Genomic DNA, 21,636 nt, shown 5'->3' on the forward strand with positions numbered 1-21,636 from the left:
TCTCTGTCTGACTTATTTCACTTAGCATAATGCCCTCAAGTTCCTTCCATATTGTCACCAATGGCAAGATTCCATTCTTTTTTTATAGCCGAGTAATTAATGTTCATATATATATGTATATATACACACATACATACACAGCACATCTTCTTCATCCATTGATGAACATTTCAGTTGCTTCCATATCTTGCCTACTGTAAATAATGACGTGATGAACACAGAGGTGCATAAATCTTTTCAAATTAGTGTTTTTGTTTTCTTCAGGTAAATACCCAGAAGTGGAATTGCTGGATCATATGGTAGTCCTATTTTTAATTTTTTGAGGAACCTCCATACTGTCCTCCAGTAGTTGCTGCACCAATTTACATTCTCACCAACAGTGCACAAGGGTTCCCCTTTTCCCACATCCTCGCCAACACTTGTTATTTCTTGTCTTTTTGATAATAGCCATTCTAACAGGTGTTAGATGATATATCTCATTGTGGTTTTGATATGCATTTCCCTGGTGATTAGTGATATTAAGCATCTTTCATGTACCTGTTGGCCATCAGTATGTCTTCTTTGGAAAAATGTCTGTTCAGATCTTCTGCTAGTGATATTAAGCATCTTTCATGTACCTGTTGGCCATCAGTATGTCTTCTTTGGAAAAATGTCTGTTCAGATCTTCTGCCCATTTTTTAATCAAACTGTTCTGTTTTTTGCTATTGAGTTGTATGAGTTATTTATATATTTTGGATATTAACCTATTATAGTTACATGATTTGCACATATTTTCTCCCAGTTAGTAGGTTGCCTTTTCATTTTGTTGATGGTTTCCTTTGCTGTACGTAATCTTCATTCTTGTTATTAGTAATTTGTGTTTTTTTCCCTTGGTTAATCTTGTTAATAGTTTATCACTTTTACTAAGCTTTCAAAGAAGTTATTTTTGGCTTTGTTGATTTCCATTATTGAATGTTTGGATTTTATTTCATTGATTTCTCTTTTTTAAAACATTACATCATTTCCTTATTTCTTTGGATTGGATTTGCTGTTCTTTTCCTAGCTTCTTTGTAAAGAAGCTTAGAACATTGATTTCAGCCCTTGTTTGGTTTTCAGTTATATGTATTTAAAACTAAATTCCTTTCAAGCATTAATATTGCTATACATATAATTCATGAGGTTTAATTTATTGTATCTTTATTATCATTTAGTTCATTCTTTTTTCTAATACTTCTTATAATTTTGAATCACGGATTATTGGAAGTGTATTGTCTAATTTCTAAACATTTGGGATTCTTCTAGCTTGCATTATTAGAGAACATACTGTGATGAATTGTTTCGGTTCTTTGAAATTTGTTGAAGTTTGCTTTATATTCTAGTATATAGTTAATTCTGATAAATGTTCCATGTGATCTGAAGAGAGCAAATATTTTGTGGTTGGAATAGTGTTTTATATATGTTAACTATTTTGAGTTAATTATGTTTGATGCCTTTTATATAATCACTGAAGTTTTTTTTTTTTAAACATCTTTATTGGAGTATAATTGCTTTACAATGGTGTGTTAGTTTCTGCTTTATAACAAAGTGAATCAGTTATATGTATACATATGTTCCCATATCTCTTGCCTCTTGCATCTCCCTCCCTCCCACCCTCCCCATCCCACCCTTCTAGGTGGTCACAAAGCACTGAGCTGATCTCCCTGTGCTTTGCGGCTGCTTCCCACTAGCTATCTATTTTACATTTGGTAGTGTATATATGTCCATGACACTCTCTCACCCTGTCACATCTCACCCCTCCCCCTCCCCATATCCTCAAGTCCATTCTCTAGTAGGTCTGTGTCTTTATTCCCGTCTTGCCACTAGGTTCTTCATGACCTTTTTTATTTTCCTTAGATTCCATATATATGGGTTAGCATACTGTATTTGTTTTTCTCTTTCTGACTTACTTCACTCTGTATGACAGACTCTAACTCCATCCACCTCATTACAAATACCTCCATTTCATTTCCTTTTATGGCTGAGTAATATTCCATTGTATATATGTGCCACATCTTCTTTATCCATTCATCCGATGATGGACACTTAGGTTGCTTCCATGTCCTGGCTATTGTAAATAGAGCTGCAATGAACATTTTGGTACATGACTCTATTTGAATTATGGTTTTCTCAGGGTATATGCCCAGTAGTGGGATTGCTGGGTCATATGGTAGTTCTATTTTTAGTTTTTTAAGGGACCTCCATACTGTTCTCCATAGAGGCTGTATCAATTTACATTCCCACCAACAGTGCAAGAGGGTTCCCTTTTCTCCACACCCTCTCCAGCATTTATTGTTTCTAGATTTTTTGATGATGGCCATTCTGACCGGTGTGAGATGATACCTCATTGTAGTTTTGATTTGCATTTCTCTAATGATTAATGATGTTGAGCATTCTTTCATGTGTCTGTTGGCCATCTGTATATCTTCTTTGGAGAAATGTCTATTTAGGTCTTCTGCCCATTTTTGGATTGGGTTGTTTGTTTTTTTGTTATTGAGCTGCATGAGCTGCTTGTACATCTTGGAGATGAATCCTTTGTCAGTTGCTTCATTTGCAAATATTTTCTCCCATTCTGAGGGTTGTCTTTTGGTCTTGTTTATGGTTTCCTTTGCTGTGCAAAAGCTTTTAAGTTTCATTAGGTCCCATTTGTTTATTTGTGTTTTTATTTCCATTTCTCTAGGAGCTGGGTCAAAAAGGATCTTGCTGTGATTTATGTCATAGAGTGTTCTGCCTATGTTTTCCTCTAAGAGTTTGATAGTGTCTGGCCTTACACTTAGGTCTTTAATCCATTTTGGGTTTATTTTTGTGTATGGTGTCAGGGAGTGTTCTAATTTCATACTTTTACATGTACCTGTCCAATTTTCCCAGCACCACTTATTGAAGAGGCTGTCTTTTCTCCACTGTATATGCTTGCCTCCTTTATCAAAGATAAGGTGACCATATGTGCGTGGGTTTATCTCTGGGCTTTCTATCCTGTTCCATTGATCTATATTTCTGTTTTTGTGCCAGTACCAAACTGTCTTGATTACTGTAGCTTTGTAATATAGTCTGAAGACAGGGAGCCTGATTCTTCCAGCTCCATTTTTCGTTCTCAAGATTGCTTTGGCTATTCGGGGTCTTTTGTGTCTCCATACAAATTGTGAAATTTTTTGTTCTAGTTCTGTGAAAAATGCCAGTGGTAGTTTGATAGGGATTGCATTGAATCTGTAGATTGCTTTGGGTAGTAGAGTCATTTTCACAATGTTGATTCTTCCAATCCAAGAACATGGTATATCTCTCCATCTATTTGTATCATCTTTAATTTCTTTCATCAGTGTCCTATAATTTTCTGCATACAGGTCTTTTGTCTACTTAGGTAGGTTTATTCCTAGATATTTTATTGTTTTTGTTGCAGTGGTAAACAGGAGTGTTTTCTTAATTTCACTTTCAGATTTTTCATCATTAGTATATAGGAATGCAAGAGATTTCTGTGCATTAATTTTGTATCCTGCTACTTTACCAAATTCATTGATTAGCTCTAGTAGTTTTCTGGTAGCATCTTTAGGATTCTCTATGTATAGTATCATGTCATCTGCAAACAGTGACAGCTTTACTTCTTCTTTTCCGATTTGGATTCCTTTTATTTCTTTTTTTTCTCTGATTGCTATGGCTAAAACTTCCAAAGCTATGTTGAATAATAGTGGTGAGAGTGGGCAACCTTGTCTTGTTCCTGATCTTAGTGGAAATGGTTTCACTTTTTCACCATTGAGGACAATGTTGGCTGTGGGTTTGTCATATATGGCCTTTATTATGTTAAGGAAAGTTCCCTCTATGCCTACTTTCTGCAGGGCTTTTATCATAAATGGGTGTTGAATTTTGTCAAAAGCTTTCTCTGCATCTATTGAGATGATCATATGGTTTTTCTCCTTCAATTTGTTAGTATGATGTATCACGTTGATTGATTTGCGTATATTGAGGAATCCTTGCATTCCTGGGATAAACCCCACTTGATCATGGTGTATGATCCTTTTAATGTGCCGTTGGATTCTGTTTGCTAGTATTTTGTTGAGGATTTTTGCATCTATGTTCATCAGTGATATTGGCCTGTAGTTTTCTTTCTTTGTGACATCTTTGTCTGGTTTTGGTATCAGGGTGATGGTGGCCTCGTAGAATGAGTTGGGGAGTATTCCTCCCTCTGCAATATTTTGGAAGAGTTTGAGAAGGATAGGTGTTAGCTCTTCTCTAAATGTTTGATAGAATTCCCCTGTGAAGCCATCTGGTCCTGGGCTTTTGTTTGTTGGAATATTTTTAATCACAGTTTCAATTTGAGTGCTTGTGATTGGTCTGTTCATATTTTCTATTTCTTCCTGGTTCAGTCTCGGCAAGTTGTGCATTTCTAAGAATCTGTCCATTTCTTCCAGGTTGTCCATTTTATTGGCATAGAGTTGCTTGTAGTAATCTCTCATGATCGTTTGTATTTCTGCAGTGTCAGTGGTTACTTCTCCTTTTTCATTTCTAATTCTATTGATTTGAGTCTTCTCCCTTTTTCTCTTGATGAGTCTGGCTAATGGTTTATCAATTTTGTTTATCTTCTCAAAGAACCAGCTTTTAGTTTCATTGTTTTTTGCTATTGTTTCCTTCATTTCTTTTTCATTTATTACTGATCTGATCTTTATGATTTCTTTCCTTCTGCTAGCTTTGGGGTTTTTTTTGCTCTTCTTTCTCTAATTGCTTTAAGTGCAAGGTTAGGTTGTTTATTCGAGATGTTTCCTGTTTCTTGATGTAGGATTGTATTTCTATAAACTTCCCTCTTAGAACTGCTTTTGCTGCATCCCATAGGTTTTGGGTTGTCGTGTCTCCATTGTCATTTGTTTCTAGGTATTTTTTGATTTCCCCTTTGATTTCTTCAGTGATCACTTCGTTATTAAGTAGTGTATTGTGTAGCCTCCATGTGTTGGTATTTTTTACAGATCTTTTCCTGTAATTGATATCTAGTCTCATAGCGTTGTGGTCGGAAAAGATACTTGATACGATTTCAATTTTCTTAAATTTACCAAAGCTTGATTCGTTACCCAAGATATGATCTATCCTGGAGAATGTTCCATGGGCACTTGAGAAAAATGTGTATTCTGTTGTTTGGGGTGGAATGTCCTATAAATATCAATTAAGTCCATCTTGTTTAATGTATCATTTAAAGCTTGTGTTTCCTTATTTATTTTCATTTTGGATGATCTGTCCATTGGTGAAAGTGGGGTGTTAAAGTCCCCTACTATGATTGTGTTGCTGTCGATTTCCCCTTTTATGGCTGTTAGTATTTGCCTTATGTATTGAGGTGCTCCTATGTTGGGTGCATAAATATTTACAATTGTTATACCTTCCTCTTGGATCGATCCCTTGATCATTATGTAGTGTCCTTCTTTGTCTCTTGTAATAGTCTTTATTTTAAAGTCTGTTTTGTCTGATATGAGAATTGCTACTCCAGCTTTCTTTTGATTTCCACTTGCATGGAATATCTTTTTCTTTCCCCTCACTTTCAGTCTGTATGTGTCTCTAGGTCTGAAGTGGGTCTCTTGTAGACAGCATATATATGGGTCTTGTTTTTGTATCCATTCAGCCAGTCTGTGTCTTTTGGTGGGAGCATTTAATCCATTTACATTTAAGGTAATTTTCGATATGTATGTTCCTATTCCCATTTTCTTAAATGTTTTGGGTTTGTTATTGTAGGTGTTTTCCTTCTCTTGTGTTTCTTGCCTAGAGAAGTTCCTTTAGCATTTGTTGTAAAGCTGGTTTGGTGGTGCTGAACTCTCTCAGCTTTTGCTTGTCTGTAAAGGTTTTAATTTCTCCATCATATCTGAATGAGATCCTTGCTGGGTAGAGTAACTTTGGTTGTAGGTTTTTCTCCTTCATCACTTTAAGTATATCCTGCCACTCCCTTCTGGCTTGCAGAGTTTCTGCTGAAAGATCAGCTGTTAACCTTATGGGGATTCCATTGTGTGTTATTTGTTGTTTTTCCCTTGCTGCTTTTAATATGTTTTCTTTATATTTAATTTTTGACAGTTTGATTAATATGTGTCTTGGCGTGTTTCTCCTTGGATTTTTCCTGTATGGGACTCTGTGCTTCCAGGACTTGATTAACTATTTCCTTTCCCATATTAGGGAAGTTTTCAACTATAATCTCTTCAAATATTTTCTCAGTCCCTTTCTTTTTCTCTTCTTCTTCTGAGACCCCTATAATTCAAATGTTGGTGCGTTTAATGTTGTCCCAGAGGTCTCTGAGACTGTCCTCAGTTCTTTTCATTCTTTTTTCTTTATCCTGCTCTGCAGTAGTTATTTCCACTATTTTATCTTCCAGGTCACTTATCCGTTCTTCTGCCTCAGTTATTCTGCTATTGATCCCATCTAGAGTATTTTTAATTTCATTTATTGTGTTTTTCATCGTTGCTTGGTTCCTCTTTAGTTCTTCTACGTCCTTGTTAAATGTTTCTTGCATTTTGTCTATTCTATTTCCAAGATTTTGGATCATCTTTACTATCATTATTCTGAATTCTTTTTCAGGTAGACTGCCTATTTCCTCTTCATTTGTTAGGTCTGGTGTGATTTGACCCTGCTCCTTCACCTGCTGTGTGTTTTTTTGTCTTCTCATTTTGCTTATCTTACTGTGTTTGGGGTCTCCTTTTCACAGGCTGCAGGTTCGTAGTTTCCGTTGTTTTTGTTATCTGTCCCCAGTGGCTAAGGTTCGTTCAGTGGGTTGTGTAGGCTTCCTGGTGGAGGGGACTAGTGCCTGTGTTCTGGTGGATGAGGTTGGATCTTGTCTTTTTGGTGGGTACGTCCACGTCTGGTGGTGTGTTTTGGGGTGTCTGTGGCCTTATCATGATTTTAGGCAGCCTCTCTGCTAATGGATGGGGCTGTGTTCCTGTCTTGCTAGTTGTTTGGCATAGGGTGACCAGCACTGTAGCTTGCTGGTCGTTGAATGAAGCTGGGTCTTGATGTTGAGATGGAGATCTCTGAGAGATTTTCGTCGTTTGGTATTACGTGGAGCTGGGAGGTCTCTTGTGGACCAGTGCCCTGAAGTTGGCTCTCCCACCTCAGAGGCACAGCCCTGATGCCTTCACTGAAGTTTTTGTCTACCTGTTCTGCCATCTGTTGAGAGAGATGTGTTTCTCTTCTACCTCCATTAATGTTGTGCAACTAAATTATATATTTTTTAAAAAATATAATACATTGTTATATTTTATACAGTCAGTATTCAGTTAGATTTACCCTGATATATTTCCATTCTGGTGCTCTTCTTCCTCTTTCTATATTATCTTCTAATCAATTCTTGAAGACTTTCCTTACTTGTTTTGTTTTGCTTTGCTTTGTTTGGTGCTGGTCCTTGTGTAACACATTGTTTTTAATGCATGTGGCATCCTCTTGAATCTTTTGGAGGACGCTTATACTTATTTTAAAGCTTTCTTCTGTTTCCTACCATGATTTGGTTATTTGGCAGTGAGGTAGATTATCTTTTCCTTTCTATGTTCTTTTTTGTGCCTTCCAGTGGTTTTTCTTTTGTTGAATTTTATACATATTTATATTTACAAATGAGGGGGTAGGTCAGGGATTGTGAAAACAAATGTCTTCTGGGGCTATGCAAGTGTAGTAAATGTGAGAAGTGGGGGTAAGAATGGGTTGGTGTTATCGGTGGAATACATGCTCTTTCTACTGCAGCAGCCACTATCTACTTAGGCAGTCAGTGACATGGCAGTTCAGGCCCCATGTTTTGAAATCTTCTGACTTCCTATGAAATGCTAGAAAATCATATGGAGTTTGGTGAAATTTCCTGAAATCTACACATGACAGCCAGCTCACTTTGGAAAATATGAGTCAGAAAGCATGTCAGTTAACCAATTTGCCACCCATGGTCTAGACACCTCAGGTAGCTTAGAGTGTCATTCTCCAGCCCAGGTGGAAATCCCTGTTCTGTAGTACCGAATGCAAGCACTGCTTGTAGGAGCTCTGAAAGTCTGGGTGCTCTGGGATTTCCTCTATAGTACTGAAGTAGTTTCTCAAGTGATTGTAGGGCTTTATGGCACTCTTGGCAGCCATAAGTGACCTGGGAAACTATAAGTTTTGAATCCCACCCCCATTCAGTTCTGCAAGTATCCCACTTACAAGCCCCACTTCAGAGAACTATGCTTGTGATTGTTATTTTGGGGACAAATATAGAGGTCAGCAGCTTTGAGAGCAAGGTACCAGGGGCTTATTTTGTAACCTTTTACTGACCTATTCAGTTATGGATGTTATTCCTCCTCCTCCAGTTCTGTTTTTTTTTTTTTTTTTCCCTTGGATTCTGAAAATTTTTGAAGACCTTTTTCACCTTAACGTGACTATTTCTTCAACTCATTTAGGGTTCATTGTCAACGTTTTCCCATCTGCTCTGTATCATCCAGAAGTGTTTCACTATTCTTCCAAGTAAATAGTGAATGCTATAAGTTAGTTTCATGTTTTTTCTGTCATATCAGTGATACTTTAGGTAGAAGTGGAGAAGAACAGCTGTACGTGTGCGTATGTTTGAATGTAATATATATATACAAACACAGATGTTTATTAGCTTCATTGTACTGGAAGTCAATTCAGTTCTCTGAAGTTTCTAAATTTTTTTTTAAGTGATAAGCAAATGCCATTGTATTTTATGTTTACTGTATTCCTTGTCAAGAAAAAAGGTAATATCTTTCTTGAAGTTTTTAGTATAGAAAGATATTTAAAATGAAAGCTTTGATCTTATCTGAGATATTTAATATACTTTTTATCATTAGGTTTACTTTATTATGGTAACAGTTATTGTCTTTTGTAGTAAAATTATTTATATACTTTATTTTAAATTTTTTTTAACTTATCATAGGTTTGGAATGTTGCTGTTTTCAGCTGCTTTATTTTATGAAGGTTTAGTCCTTAGCTTTGTAAAAAAAAAATTTATTGACTTGTTTTGTTTTATTTACTTGTTTAATAAAACTTTACTATTTCTTTGTCTTTTTTTTAAATAGGAAAATGTAGAAAAGTTTTAAAAAGCAGATTGAAAATTTTTAGAGGAACTTCCTGCATCATGGCTCTATTACCCAGAAACAGTCTCTCATACTGCCAGAAATTCCATTAGATCTTTTATTTTAATGTGCATTTCAGTAAATCCAAGTTCTGTCATTCATACATGGATATGGTTTTGCCAAATTAAAGAGGTTATCTCTTATTCCTAGATTGCATCACCTGCATAAGTGAATGCATGTTTGGGTCATGTTGAGTGTAGAATTGTTTTAGGGGAGGTCAGAGGTCTGGAAGGGTGAGGACGAAGCTGGGGGCAGCAGAGAAGCATTGCTGCCCCTTTGACAGAATGAAGACAGCTCTGAGGTTATTGGTGCAGTGTTCACCAGCACTACCCCAACCCTATTGTTTCCCACTGGCAAAAACTGAGGAAATCCATGGGCAAGGGGAGGTTGAAAAATATCTGTAAGCTCTCAGCCTTGGTCTGACAGAGTATAATAGGGAAAAAGTGGGGCTAAAAGACAATGGATAAATAACTGGCACACCCAGGATCAGAGGAACATTTTTTAAAATATACTGACTCTGGTGTTTTGTTATTGTACCATATTTCGGTGGTGCATATGACAAATTATTAAACAGTTCTAATATTGATTTGTATTCCTTTTTCTTTAAAGAAAATTTCTGTATCTCTGTATTCTGTGAAATTTGTTATTTAGGGAAGATTTTTCTGAAAACTTTGATGATTTTCTGCTTGAGATATTGGGTGTCCTTCATTTACTTTTCTGTTTTTTCAGTATAGGAAGTAGAGTTCAAATGCCACTAGCTTAGATGACAAATTTTTTCTAAACCTTAAAAATTATGTGTTAGGGGATAGATTGGAAGTAATTTCTGTGGATACATTTTAATTTCATTTTTTGAAGAACGTGTGGAGATAAACTGTCTAAAGTTAGAATACAGTTGCTCTATCCTGCCCCCCTTTTTTATAATTCATAGGACTTCACGTGCATAGAATTAGATTAATCATAACTCTTTGTTCATGATACATAGATTTCATTGTTTCACTCATGGAATGAAACATTCATCCCCCCTTATTTTTTTTTTTTTAGAAATTCACGTTCTTTTATTTATTTATTTATGACTCTGTTGAGTCTTCGTTTCTGTGCGAGGGCTCTCTCTAGTTGCGGCAAGCGGGGACCACTCTTCATCGCGGTGCGCGGGCCTCTCACCATCGCGGCCTCTCTTGTTGCGGAGCACAGGCTCCAGACGCGCAGGCTCAGTAATTGTGGCTCACAGGCCTAGTTGCTCCGTGGCATGTGGGATCTTCCCAGACCAGGGCTCGAACCCGTGTCCCCTGCATTGGCAGGCAGATTCTCAACCACTGCGCCACCAGGGAAGCCCCCCCCCCTTATTTTATGTTTTATCCTTCTTAGTTTGTTTTTAAAATTTATTTCTATAACATATTTTTTAAGGATGTTTAGAACACCTGTGAACCCATGCATAACCCAACAACAATTTATTTCTGTGTCCTCTTTGCCTGTCTCTTTCCCTGCCTCCCCGACAAAGACAACCACAATTCTGAATTTATTTATTTCTCATTTACTTGATTATTTTCTAGTTCTAGCTCGCATTATTATATATATAAACACACAAAGATATATCTATGTTATTTAATTCTGGCTATTTTTGAACTTCTAATAAAGGGTATATAACATGTATAATGTTCATGTTGTCTTCTGGGGCTTCAAGCTTTTTTTTCTATTATGTACTTTTAACACAAGTTATTTTTCTGTTCTCCTGGTAGTGAACATTTGTTTCCAGTTGTTCCATTGTCTATACAGTGCTGCTATAAACATTCTTGTACATGTCCTGGTGTTCACGTGCTTGATTTTCTTTGGTGGTTAAACACTGCTGGATCATAGGTATTCAAAAGTTCAGTTTAACCAGATTTTGCTAAATTGTTTTGCAAAGTGATTATACTAATTTAGATTTCTACCAGCAATATATAAGAGATCCTGTGGTTCCAAATCCTGTGGTTCAGATTCTGTCTAAAATTTGGTTTTAGAGTAGTATACTTTTTGCCTTTTAACTGGTGTATTACGTCTACGTGAATTCAATTACCTCATTATTTTGTTCTGTGTACCACAGTTCTCAGTTGTCATTTTATTCCTTTTTGCCTCCTTTTGCATTGAATAGTTAGGCTAATTTTTCTCCTATTATATTAGAAGTATTCTACTCTATTCCTGTCATTTTTGGTTACCATGGCATTACATGCAAACTTATCAATGTCTAATATTAATATCTTTACTCTCATCTAGGATAATAATATTAGCATAAATGAGGTAAATAAATTTAACACTTTATAGTCATTTACCTCATTTATGCTAATATTATTAAGTATTTTAATTCTGTATAATTGAAAATAAAACCTATAAGACCCGTTATTTTTGTTTTGTAACATCCCTGTTCATTTATATTTACCATTTTCTTTGCTCTTTATTCTGTTTTGCATCTTGAACCTTAATTACATCTGGATTATTTTCCTTCTCCTGGAAGTATATTATTTATATTTTGGGGTCTTTAAGTTAGTAAACTCATTACTGTAAGTTAGTAACCTATTTTTTGCTAGGTCAAAAATGTTATGTTTGCCTTTGTCCTCAAAGGACATTTTAACTGGGTATAGAATTTTAGGTTGGCATTTGTTTTGTTTTTCTCATTATATTGATGATAGAATAGCATGCTCCGTGTCTGGGTTCAGTTGTTACAATTATGAAACAATCTAACTGTTGTTCTTTTGAAAGCAATCTGCATTTCTCTGGCTGTTTATAGGAATTTTTCTTTGGTCTCTATAATTTTAATTGTGAATGTGGATTTCTTTTTATACTGCTTAAAAGTTGTTAGGCTGCTTTAATCTCTGCATTGATGTCTGTCATTGGTTCTAGTACATTCTCAGCCATTGGCTCCTGAAATATTGTCTCTGCCTCATTCTCTCATTACTGGACAAGTTTAACTGTCAGACTTTCTTATTGGACCCTCTGTGTCTCATACTTTCTCTCTTATATTCTGTCTTTTTGTCTCTCTATGCTGCATTCTGGATGACTTCTTTTGACCTACTTTTCGGTTCAGTTACTCTCTTTAAGCTGTGTCTAACCTTGTTAAATATATCCATTGAGTTTCTAATTTAAAGTTAATGCATTTTTTTCTCTTCTAGAATTTCTTTTTGTTCTTTTAATCTACTACAAAGTTTCAAGCTTATTTTATATATCTTGCAACAAAGTAAACATGCTAATTTTAAAGTCTGTTGAGTAATCCCAAAATGTGAGGTCTTTGAGAGTCTGTTTCTGTTTTGTAGTGTTGTTTGCTTGTTGCTGTTCATGATGTCTTATTTACTTTTGTATCTGATTACCTTTGATTATGGGCTTGTCGTTATATTTGAAAAATACACATACGGTTGATTTGAAGCCTAGGTGATGACCTTTTCAGAAATGATTTTAGATTTTTTTCTTCTAGACATCTGGAGGTGCTACCAGTCTGGATCACTGTAATCCAAATTTAAGGCTTGAGGTTTCCTGGACTTCCTAGGTGACATGAAGCTGGGCTGCAGGTTCATACCTGAGTTTGTATAGCTGCTTGTAGTACATACTTAAAATTGTAGGTGGTTGAGGGGGTAGCCAATTTAACAATTTATTTTTGCTACAGATGCTTTTGTAGCAAAAGCAACTGAATGTTGGGCATAACCTTTTTAGGTTATTGCTTTATTTAGATTTCTGCCTCACTATCTTGTTACCTTTTCATAAGTCATTGTTACTTAAAATTTTTTCATTCCAGGGTTTATTTTGTTTACCTAGACTGCCATTAACAGAGGCAGAAATCTTTCCCTTTAATTTGCTTTTGAATTTGTCTTGATGTTTGTTTGCTTTTTGTAGGTTCTACATGAAACATTTCCTCAACACACATTCCTCATGAATGGTCTCATTCAAGGTGTAAAGGTAAGAACAATTTCTGTGTGGTTCACAGTGAACCAAAGCCAGGAACCCTTAGTAGTTTAACTCTGGAAGTTTAAACGGAACATAGGGAAATGGTTACCGTTAGTAAATTCTGTAAATCAAAATTTTAGCTGGATTATCAAAGTTAAAATAAAATATAACCCAAATCCATAAGGCACTGGTAAGAACAGTACTTTATTTTTATTAGCATGTACAGAGCAGTATACAAAGGGTATAATTATGTGAACTTTTAATTGCTGTATCAAGAGAATAAAATGGGCAAGTATTAATATCTTCTTTTGAGATAGACTTTGAGATTGAAGAAGAGGAGCAATCAAGATTTAGTTGGATGTATAGTCTTTTGGCAAGGCTGCTGTTCTAGCCATAACTTTCTGAGCTGTCAACTACTTGACTTAATTAGCCTTAATTCATTGTTTAAATTTAATGTGATATTTGTCAGAAAAGCTTATAAATAAGGGGTTAAAATATTATGTTATGTTCCAGTCCCAATTTGTAGTAATGTATATGGGTATAGCATCTAATTTGCCCTTTTCAACTTAGATAATATCAACCTACATAATTTTACTTTGTGCTGAACAGCACACTTAAAATAATACTCTAGTAATTTGCTGAATTCATAGCTTTGAGCAGCATTAATTGTAATAAATACTATTTATTCTTTCCCTATTTTCAAAAAGCATTTTGAGAATGCTTACAATAATAATATAAGTAAACCAGGGCAATTTAAACAAAGTAAACAAGAAGTTTTTAATACTCATTGGGCGGAGGAATATTATCAAGAATCTGGTGTGTGTTCATTTAAGCACCAGTTTGTGAGCAGTTTTTAACTACATGATAAAAGGAAAAACTAAATAAATGAGAGAAGGCATTGATAAAAAATACAACATAAGTTTATCCTTACAGTAGATTCTTGTGGAAGTTAACATGGATCTTTTTCTTTTGTCTTGTGGAGCTAATAAAATGTGTTTTAGTCTGGTTCTGCAAAATAAAACCAGTTAGGTCTGCACCCTAAAGCCAGGTGGCATGCTTATTACACTTTCACTTAGAGATATCCACAATATTATTCTAAAAAACCATAGAACAAAAAGTATTTGGATTGATTCAAGGGCGTGGACAAGAACTTACTTAACCTTCAATGACTATTGAACTTCAATTTATTGAACTTAAGTAAGGAGTTATATACTTTAATAATTGGCTATTGTTTCTGGGGTGGGAATATAATAAGAGAACCCTACCGCAAAGCACAGCTCTATTAAGATATCTTAATATGGATATGCGCACAGTGGAATGAATATGGCTTTGGATTGCTTTAACTTTAAATCTCTGTCTACATCTTATTAACTGTTACCTTAGTCATATAATTTAATCTCCCCTTCATTATGAAGTAATGAGAAAGATAAAAGATCTCTAGTAGGGTGATTATGAGGATTAAATGAGCTAGTAGATGTAAAGCTGTTAGCATAGTACATTCATTCATGTACTAAATACTCAGTAAATGTTGCAAAGAAGAGTACATAAAAAGCAAAAACTATTAGAAGGAAATCTTGGTGACCATTTTTCTTACCAGTTTGGGGAAAGATTTTCTTTTTTTAGAAAAAGAATTCATAAAGGAAAAAATTGAGTCATTTACATCAATATTTTAACTTTGGTAAGTCAAAGCCACCATCATCAAACTGAAAATACAAATGACAAAATGTTATTGGTAATAGAAGGAGGAATACATAAAAGCACTCTCAAAGTAAAACCATAGGAAAATGACTGATATCCCAGAAGGGCAAAGAAGGGTGTAACCTGGCAGTTTACAAAAGATGTCAGTGTGAAAATAAGTTTATCACTAATAAGCAGTAAGTCTCAAATTAAATGAGATAATATTTTTACATACACATTGGTAAAAAATTTTAAACTGACAACAGCTAGTTCAGTTTGTGATAAATTGGGTCCCCGTGCACTGTTGATGACAGGATAAATACAGCTCTTCTGGAAGGCAGTATTTTAAGAGTTAAAAATATTCACATATTTTAACAAAGTAATTCCATTTCTAGAAAGTTGTTTTTATCAAATAGAGTTATTCAGAGGTTCGGGTAAAGGGCTATTTGTAATAATAAACATAGAAACTTCTAAAATGCCTTAAAATTAAAAGAATAAATATGTTGTGGTATAGCCATATAATGTAATACAGACATATAAAGAACATGTTTTTGAAGAACACCATGTAATGTGTGAAACAAAAAGGATATACAACTATACAGTATGGTTTCAGGTTTGTTTTGACCAAAATAAATGTAAATAAGCAGGGGGAAAAATGATTTCAAACCTGAAGTTTGAAAGTATGTGGATTTACGGATGATTTTTAATTTTCTTCTTTATGTATTTTGTTTATCTTTGTAGATTTTCTGCCGTTAACTTTTACTTTGTAAGTTTACTATCATAATGCTTGGAAGAGAAGGTTTAAATTTAGGGTGAGCATCAATAAAGGATGCAAGAGTAACCAGTTCTGTTTTGTGAATTCTCCAGTTTTAGTTTTGGAGTTTTTTGTTTGTTTGTTTTGGTTTTGGTTATTGCAGCAGCTTTATTGAGATACAATTCACCTACCATGCAAGTCACCCACTTAAAGTGTACATTCAGTGGTTTTTAATATATTCACAGAGTTGTGCAGCCATCAGCACACAGTCAATTTTAGAACATTTGCATTGCCCCTGAAAGAAATCCTGTACCGATTAGTAGTCATTTCTCATTTCCCCCTAACCTCTTCAGTGTTAAGCAAGCACAAATCTACCTTCTGTCTCTATAGATTTGTCTGTTCTGGACATTTCATGTAAATGGAGTCATACAATATGTTCTTTTGTGACTGGCTTCCCTCACTTATAATGTTTTCAAGGTTCACCTGTGTTGTAGCACATATTAGTACTTCATTCTTTTTATGGCCAAATAATATTTTACTGTATGGATATACCACAGTTTATCCATTTATCAGTTGATAGACATTTGGGGTTGTTTCTAGTTTTTGATTATTGTGAATAATGCTGCTGTGAACATTTGTGTACAGGTTTTCATGTGGACATATGTTTTCACTTCATCCTAGGTACATACTTAGGAGTAGAAATGCTGGGTCATATGTTAACTTGAGTTTTTTTTTAATTATGTTTTTAAATTAACTTCTTTCTTAACCCTGTTTCTGACAAGTAATATATGTTCCTCATCTCCTAGACTTCTGACAGATGGGTGGCTGAAGCCATGGACAACAATTTCTTTTATCTCTACACTTACTCCCTTGGTGGTATGGTCAGACTTATCACTTTCAGCTCTCAAATAAATACCTTCCTAGACCTTGGGCCGGTACTTCAGACTTGCCTATCCGGTTGCCTAACTGACATCTCTATTTCCTTGCCTAATAAGTATCTCAAAGTTAACAGCTCCAAAACTAAGATCCTGGTCTTCCCCTCCAGCCTGACCAACCCACAAGTCTTCCTCATATCAGTTACTGGTCATGCCATTCTTGCTCACGCCAAAATTCCTGGAATCAGTCTTCTTTCTCTTCCATATCCCAAACCCAATCCATCAGCAAGTTCTGTGATTCTACCTCAAAATAGAACTATAATCAAAACAGTACCTGGTCCCCTTTCAGTAGAGATCGTGATAAAATATAAGCCAGTTTGTGGCACTCTTCTTAACCAACCCCACCCACACCCCGTTTTCTCCTTCGGTATCATCGCTGTTCTCTCCTCCACTTCCTGCTGACCTTGCTGCAGCCACAGCTTCCTCAGCCAGTGCTTGCCTGAGGGCTTTGCAGGTACTGTTTTTTCTGCTTGCTTTTCCCAGATTTTGGCAAGCTTCACTCCTGAACCCCTCAGCTCTTCACCCAGATGTCATTTTTCAGTGAAGCCTTCACTGACTACCATCTTGAATAATGTGTCCAGTTCTCATCACTCCCAATCCCCCTTCTCTGCTTTTTCTTCAAAGCATTATCTCACCTCTGACATGCTGTATATTTTGCTTTATCTTTATCTTGTTATTATGTGTTCTCATCACCCCTCCTCTTTTAGACTGGAAGTTTCTTAAAGACATGGATTTTTGTCCACTTTGCTCACTGCTGTCCCCAGCACCTAGAACAGTTCTTGGCACATGGTAGGCACTAAGTAAATACTGTTGAAATAACATTTCTTTCCAGTCTTTTTCTATGCATTTTTATATAGTCAAGATCCAGCTTACTCAGAGACTTTAACTGTGTATCTTTTTTTTCTTGTATCAGCGGTCACTAATTATATCATAGTAATTTCCCCATAACATTAAAACTACATAAAATACATCCAGCCCCCTCTTACATGTTCCAATATGCACAAATTTCAGTTACCACCATTCAGTTATATAACATGAGTCTCCCAATTCAGCACAATTCAGAATTCTGTTACCATGGTGTATTAACTGTGAGTAGCTGCATAAACTACAAACTGCTGCTAACTCCTCAGTCCACAAAACACTACATAAATAACAGATGCACATCATAACCAGTCACGACGTTTCAAAGTGTTGGTGACCGGTCACTGTGCATCTTAGTTCATGCACATACAGCAAAACATGCCATTGTGTTGCCTCCTTGATCCAATGATAAACCCACATGACAGTTTACAAAAATGGATCATCGAAAGAAGGAATTGGCCAACAAGGATGAGAATGCAGTAAAGAAATAAATAGTGATAATGCTGGAAGTGGGATTCATACAGAACCTCAGAGGAATTATAGAAGAACCAGCTAGTTGGAGAGACTCTAGATATGTAGCCAAAGGAACTTAGTGAAGGTAAACTTATCAGCATAAATGAGGAAAATGGTTGTGATGAAAAGGATAAAGATGTCCCAGAGGAAGTGATGCCAGCAAAAAGCTTGGACATATATACACTACCAAACGTAAAATAGCTAGCTAGTGGGAAGCAGCCGCATAGCACAGGGAGATCAGCTCGGTGCTTTGTGACCACCTAGAGGGGTGGGATAGGGAGGGTGGGAGGGAGGGAGACTCACGAGGGAAGAGATATGGGGCCATATGTATATGTATGATTGATTCACTTTGTTATAAAGTAGAAACTAACACACTATTGTAAAGCAATTATACTCCAATAAAGATGTTTAAAAAAATAAAATAAAATAAAAGAGCTCTCAGAGATGATGTTGCATGACACTGAAAGCATAAAGGATAAATGTTGGAAGCTGATCCAAACTTAAAAAGGCATATGACAATTATCCAAAGCAAAGAAGATACTGTGCATCATACATTATATGACTTACAAAGAAGACAAGCACTGTTCAAATGACTCTTGATAAGTTTTTTACAAAGAAATAAAACACTTTAATTCTTAATGTTTTACATTACAGTGTACTAAGTAAATACTATTGATAGTTTTACTATTTTTTTCATTTCACTAAACATGTATAACTGATAGTAAAAGAGTTTTCAGTGTTCTGACAAAAATTTCTAAATGTCGTAGAATAAATCAGTTTTTCCCATTGATTAAAATCACTTTACATGGTTTCAGCTTGCACATTTTTTTTCAGTCCTGTACTACCATGCAAAGTAAAAACTGCCTGTATTTGAAGTGGTTATACGTATACTATTCTATTGTATGAATATGCCATAATTTATTTATCCATTTCCCTGTATAAGTGGTTTCTGATTTCAAACTACTGAAGATAATTCTGTAACAAATTTTTTAAAATAAATCTTTACAGTTTTTATTGTTTCCTAAAAAAAATAGAGTTGTCAAGGTATAACTAGTGAGTAGAAAAGTTTGGGCATTTTAAAAGATCTTGATTATATAGTACCACATTATCTCCTACAGCAATTCTGCCATTTCACACGTCCATCAACAGTGTGTGCATCTGTTTCACCATGCTCTAATACAAGTATTACTTTTCAGATCTTCACTAATCTGATAAGCTTGAAAATGATGTCTCAATGTAATTTTATTTGTATTTCTTTGATTTCAAGTGAGGTTGGGGATTTTTACATTATTTGCTGGCTACTTTTATGAAGTGCCTTCAAGTTCTTTGTTTATTGTTTATTTTTCTAATGAGGATTGTTCAGTTCTTTATTTTTAAATGATGTACTTTATTTTATGATAATCCCCTCATTTTAATGATTATTAGTTTAAGTACCTGTTCATCTTAACAATTATAAAGGGAAAAACTCACACTTGATCCCTCTTCTCAGATTTTGAAAGTCCTACTCTCCAAACATTTTTCAATAACATTTTTTATTTTTATGGAATTGAAACATATGGTAGACATTGTTATGTGACTAGCAATAAGAAGTTGTGTTAGCGTTCTCCAGAGAAATAAGACCAATAGAATATATATAAAGAGGTTTATTTTAAGGAATTGGCTCACATGATTGTGGGGCTGGCAAGTCTGAAATATGTAGGGCAGGTTGACAGGCTGGAAACTCAAGCAGGAGTTAATGCTACAGTCCTGAGGCAGAATTCTTTCTTCTACTGGAAACCTCAGATTTTGCTCTTAAGGCCTTCAGCTGATTAAACGAGACTCCCATGTTATTGAGGGTAATACCATTTACTTTAAAGCTAACTGATTGTAGATGTTAGACCACATCTACAAAATACCGTCACAGCAACACCCACACTAGTATTTGATTAAATAACTCAGTACTATAGCCTAGCCAAACTGACACATAAAATTAACCACTAAAGTATTATAGTTTTGGCTATACTTCATTGGAAGTATAACCAGACTGAGATGCTGTGGTTTGACTTAGTAGATGAAGTCTAGGTATTACTGCTGGTTAACATGAGCAGATAGAGTGACTGTAATCATTTCTTTTCATGAAGACCAGCTGGTCGAATTGCCCAATGTCTACCTTGAAACTTCTTGAAGCTTCCTTCTTTAGCATGTTTTATATTTAATACAAAACTAGATATCTTCATCAGTGTCCCAAACTAAAACTAAGTGGGCCAGATGCCCAGGGTTGATTTACACCTGGGTCAATTGATATGAAGAAGATGCCTCTGTAGCATGCAGCTTTAATCTTGTCTATTCACAGCAAGGGGTGGGAAAGGCGAAAAAGTAGAAGACCCAGCAATCCATCCCAGGGCTTGGCCACAGAAGTTCACACGCAGTGCTTCTTAGTCTAGACCTGATGGTCCAGTCTGATCAAGGAGATGGCCATGTAGATCGTCTACCAGGACACTCATCCAGGGACATTTAATATGTCAAGAGTTTCTCTAATCCTAGGAATTGCTGCTGAGCTGTCTCATCCTGCTATTTAATGAATTAAATCATGAAGCAGCACATAGCATAAGCACACAGAGAAACTGTTGGCTGATGTTTCTAAGAATTAAAAAAATAAAAAATAAAAAACAAGATGCCTTTAAAGTCCTCTTATAGCTACCCTTTAGGATTACTAAGTACCGAAGTGCTTTGCATACACACACATACACACACACAGTAATTCTTGCTTTCTTAATTTGGACAGGAACTTGGATAAAGACTATCCTTTTAATTATCTGTAAATAAAATTGTTAAAACAACCTACTTGAGAGAGATGACTTCATAAGTTTTAAATAGTTTTTTATAACCGGCTGCTAATTTATCCATTTATTAAAACATGTTTAAGAGAATTCACAAGTAGATAAGTCAAGTACTTTATATGCTTCAGGATAGAGACACTAAAATGTCAGTAAAAAAGAAGTGTAATAATTGGTTTGAATTATGGGCTTATGGGTTAGTCTCAGGTCCTAGAGCCACCTCACACCTGAGCTGAATCCCGCTTCTACTGCTTATGAGACCTGAGCCTTAGGCTAGTTACTTACCCTAATAGTACCCATCTCACAAGGTAAGACATTTGTGTGAAAGGCATAGAACAGTTTGGCATATAGGAATGCTAGCTGTTATTCTTTCTTGTAATCAATTTGAAGTAATGGCCCTACTACTTCTAAGATTAAGGGAAAGCCTGTGACAGTCTGTTTCTTTATATTTTAATTAAATTTAATTGCACTTTCATATGCTTTTGTTTCTGCTTTCCATGAATCTTCCCTACATCCATCCCCTTTTCTCCTCTGACCAAAAGAAAACACTCCAGCCCTCTTGCCCATATTGTTCTTTCCTTGAAGTCTCAGGATTACCAGCTGTTCTTAGACCTTCTTCATGCTTCACAAATTCCCTTTCCCGTACTTCAGTTGAACTAAAGTCACTTTGTGTATCATGTTTCTCATTTGCCCTGTTAAACTGATTGTTACGCACCCTGGGAAGGGAAGCTCTGTACTCTGTACAGGGTCTTACTGGGTCCTAGGTCTGAAAGGTGACCCCTGTTTTAGTACTGTTTTTTTATGTGAAAGGATTTGCATTTGTCAGTTATGTAAATAAAAACCACAGTTCCATTAGTGTGAAATTTTCTCTTTGATGTCCTTTTAAGAAGTGAAAGAGATAAAAGTCATTATTAGTAAAATACTGTATGAAAAATCAAAGTGAATGAATATGATTTTGGGGTAAACTATGTCTATATGTTGCAGGTTCCTTGCGGCTTATAAAGGATACTGAAAAGTTGTCATAAGATGCGAACTTTTTCATGGAAAAATGAAAATTTTCAGAAGTAGTTAAATAACTGTACTTTATTCTTCATTGG

General features: G+C 35.5%; 1 protein-coding gene across 2 annotated transcripts in view; it reads left to right on the top strand.

The window, feature by feature from the left end:
- The window catches only part of MFSD14B (major facilitator superfamily domain containing 14B), an 84,708-nt gene that overhangs the window by 39,585 nt on the left and 23,487 nt on the right, over positions 1–21,636 (top strand). For both annotated transcript variants that reach the window (XM_059924389.1, XM_059924388.1), the window contains exon 3: positions 12,933–12,995. In XM_059924389.1, the coding sequence (XP_059780372.1) occupies positions 12,933–12,995 (63 nt within the window). The remainder of the gene's footprint in view (positions 1–12,932; positions 12,996–21,636) is intronic.

The sequence above is a fragment of the Balaenoptera ricei genome, chromosome 6, assembly GCF_028023285.1.
Source record: "Balaenoptera ricei isolate mBalRic1 chromosome 6, mBalRic1.hap2, whole genome shotgun sequence".
NCBI lineage: Eukaryota > Metazoa > Chordata > Mammalia > Artiodactyla > Balaenopteridae > Balaenoptera > Balaenoptera ricei.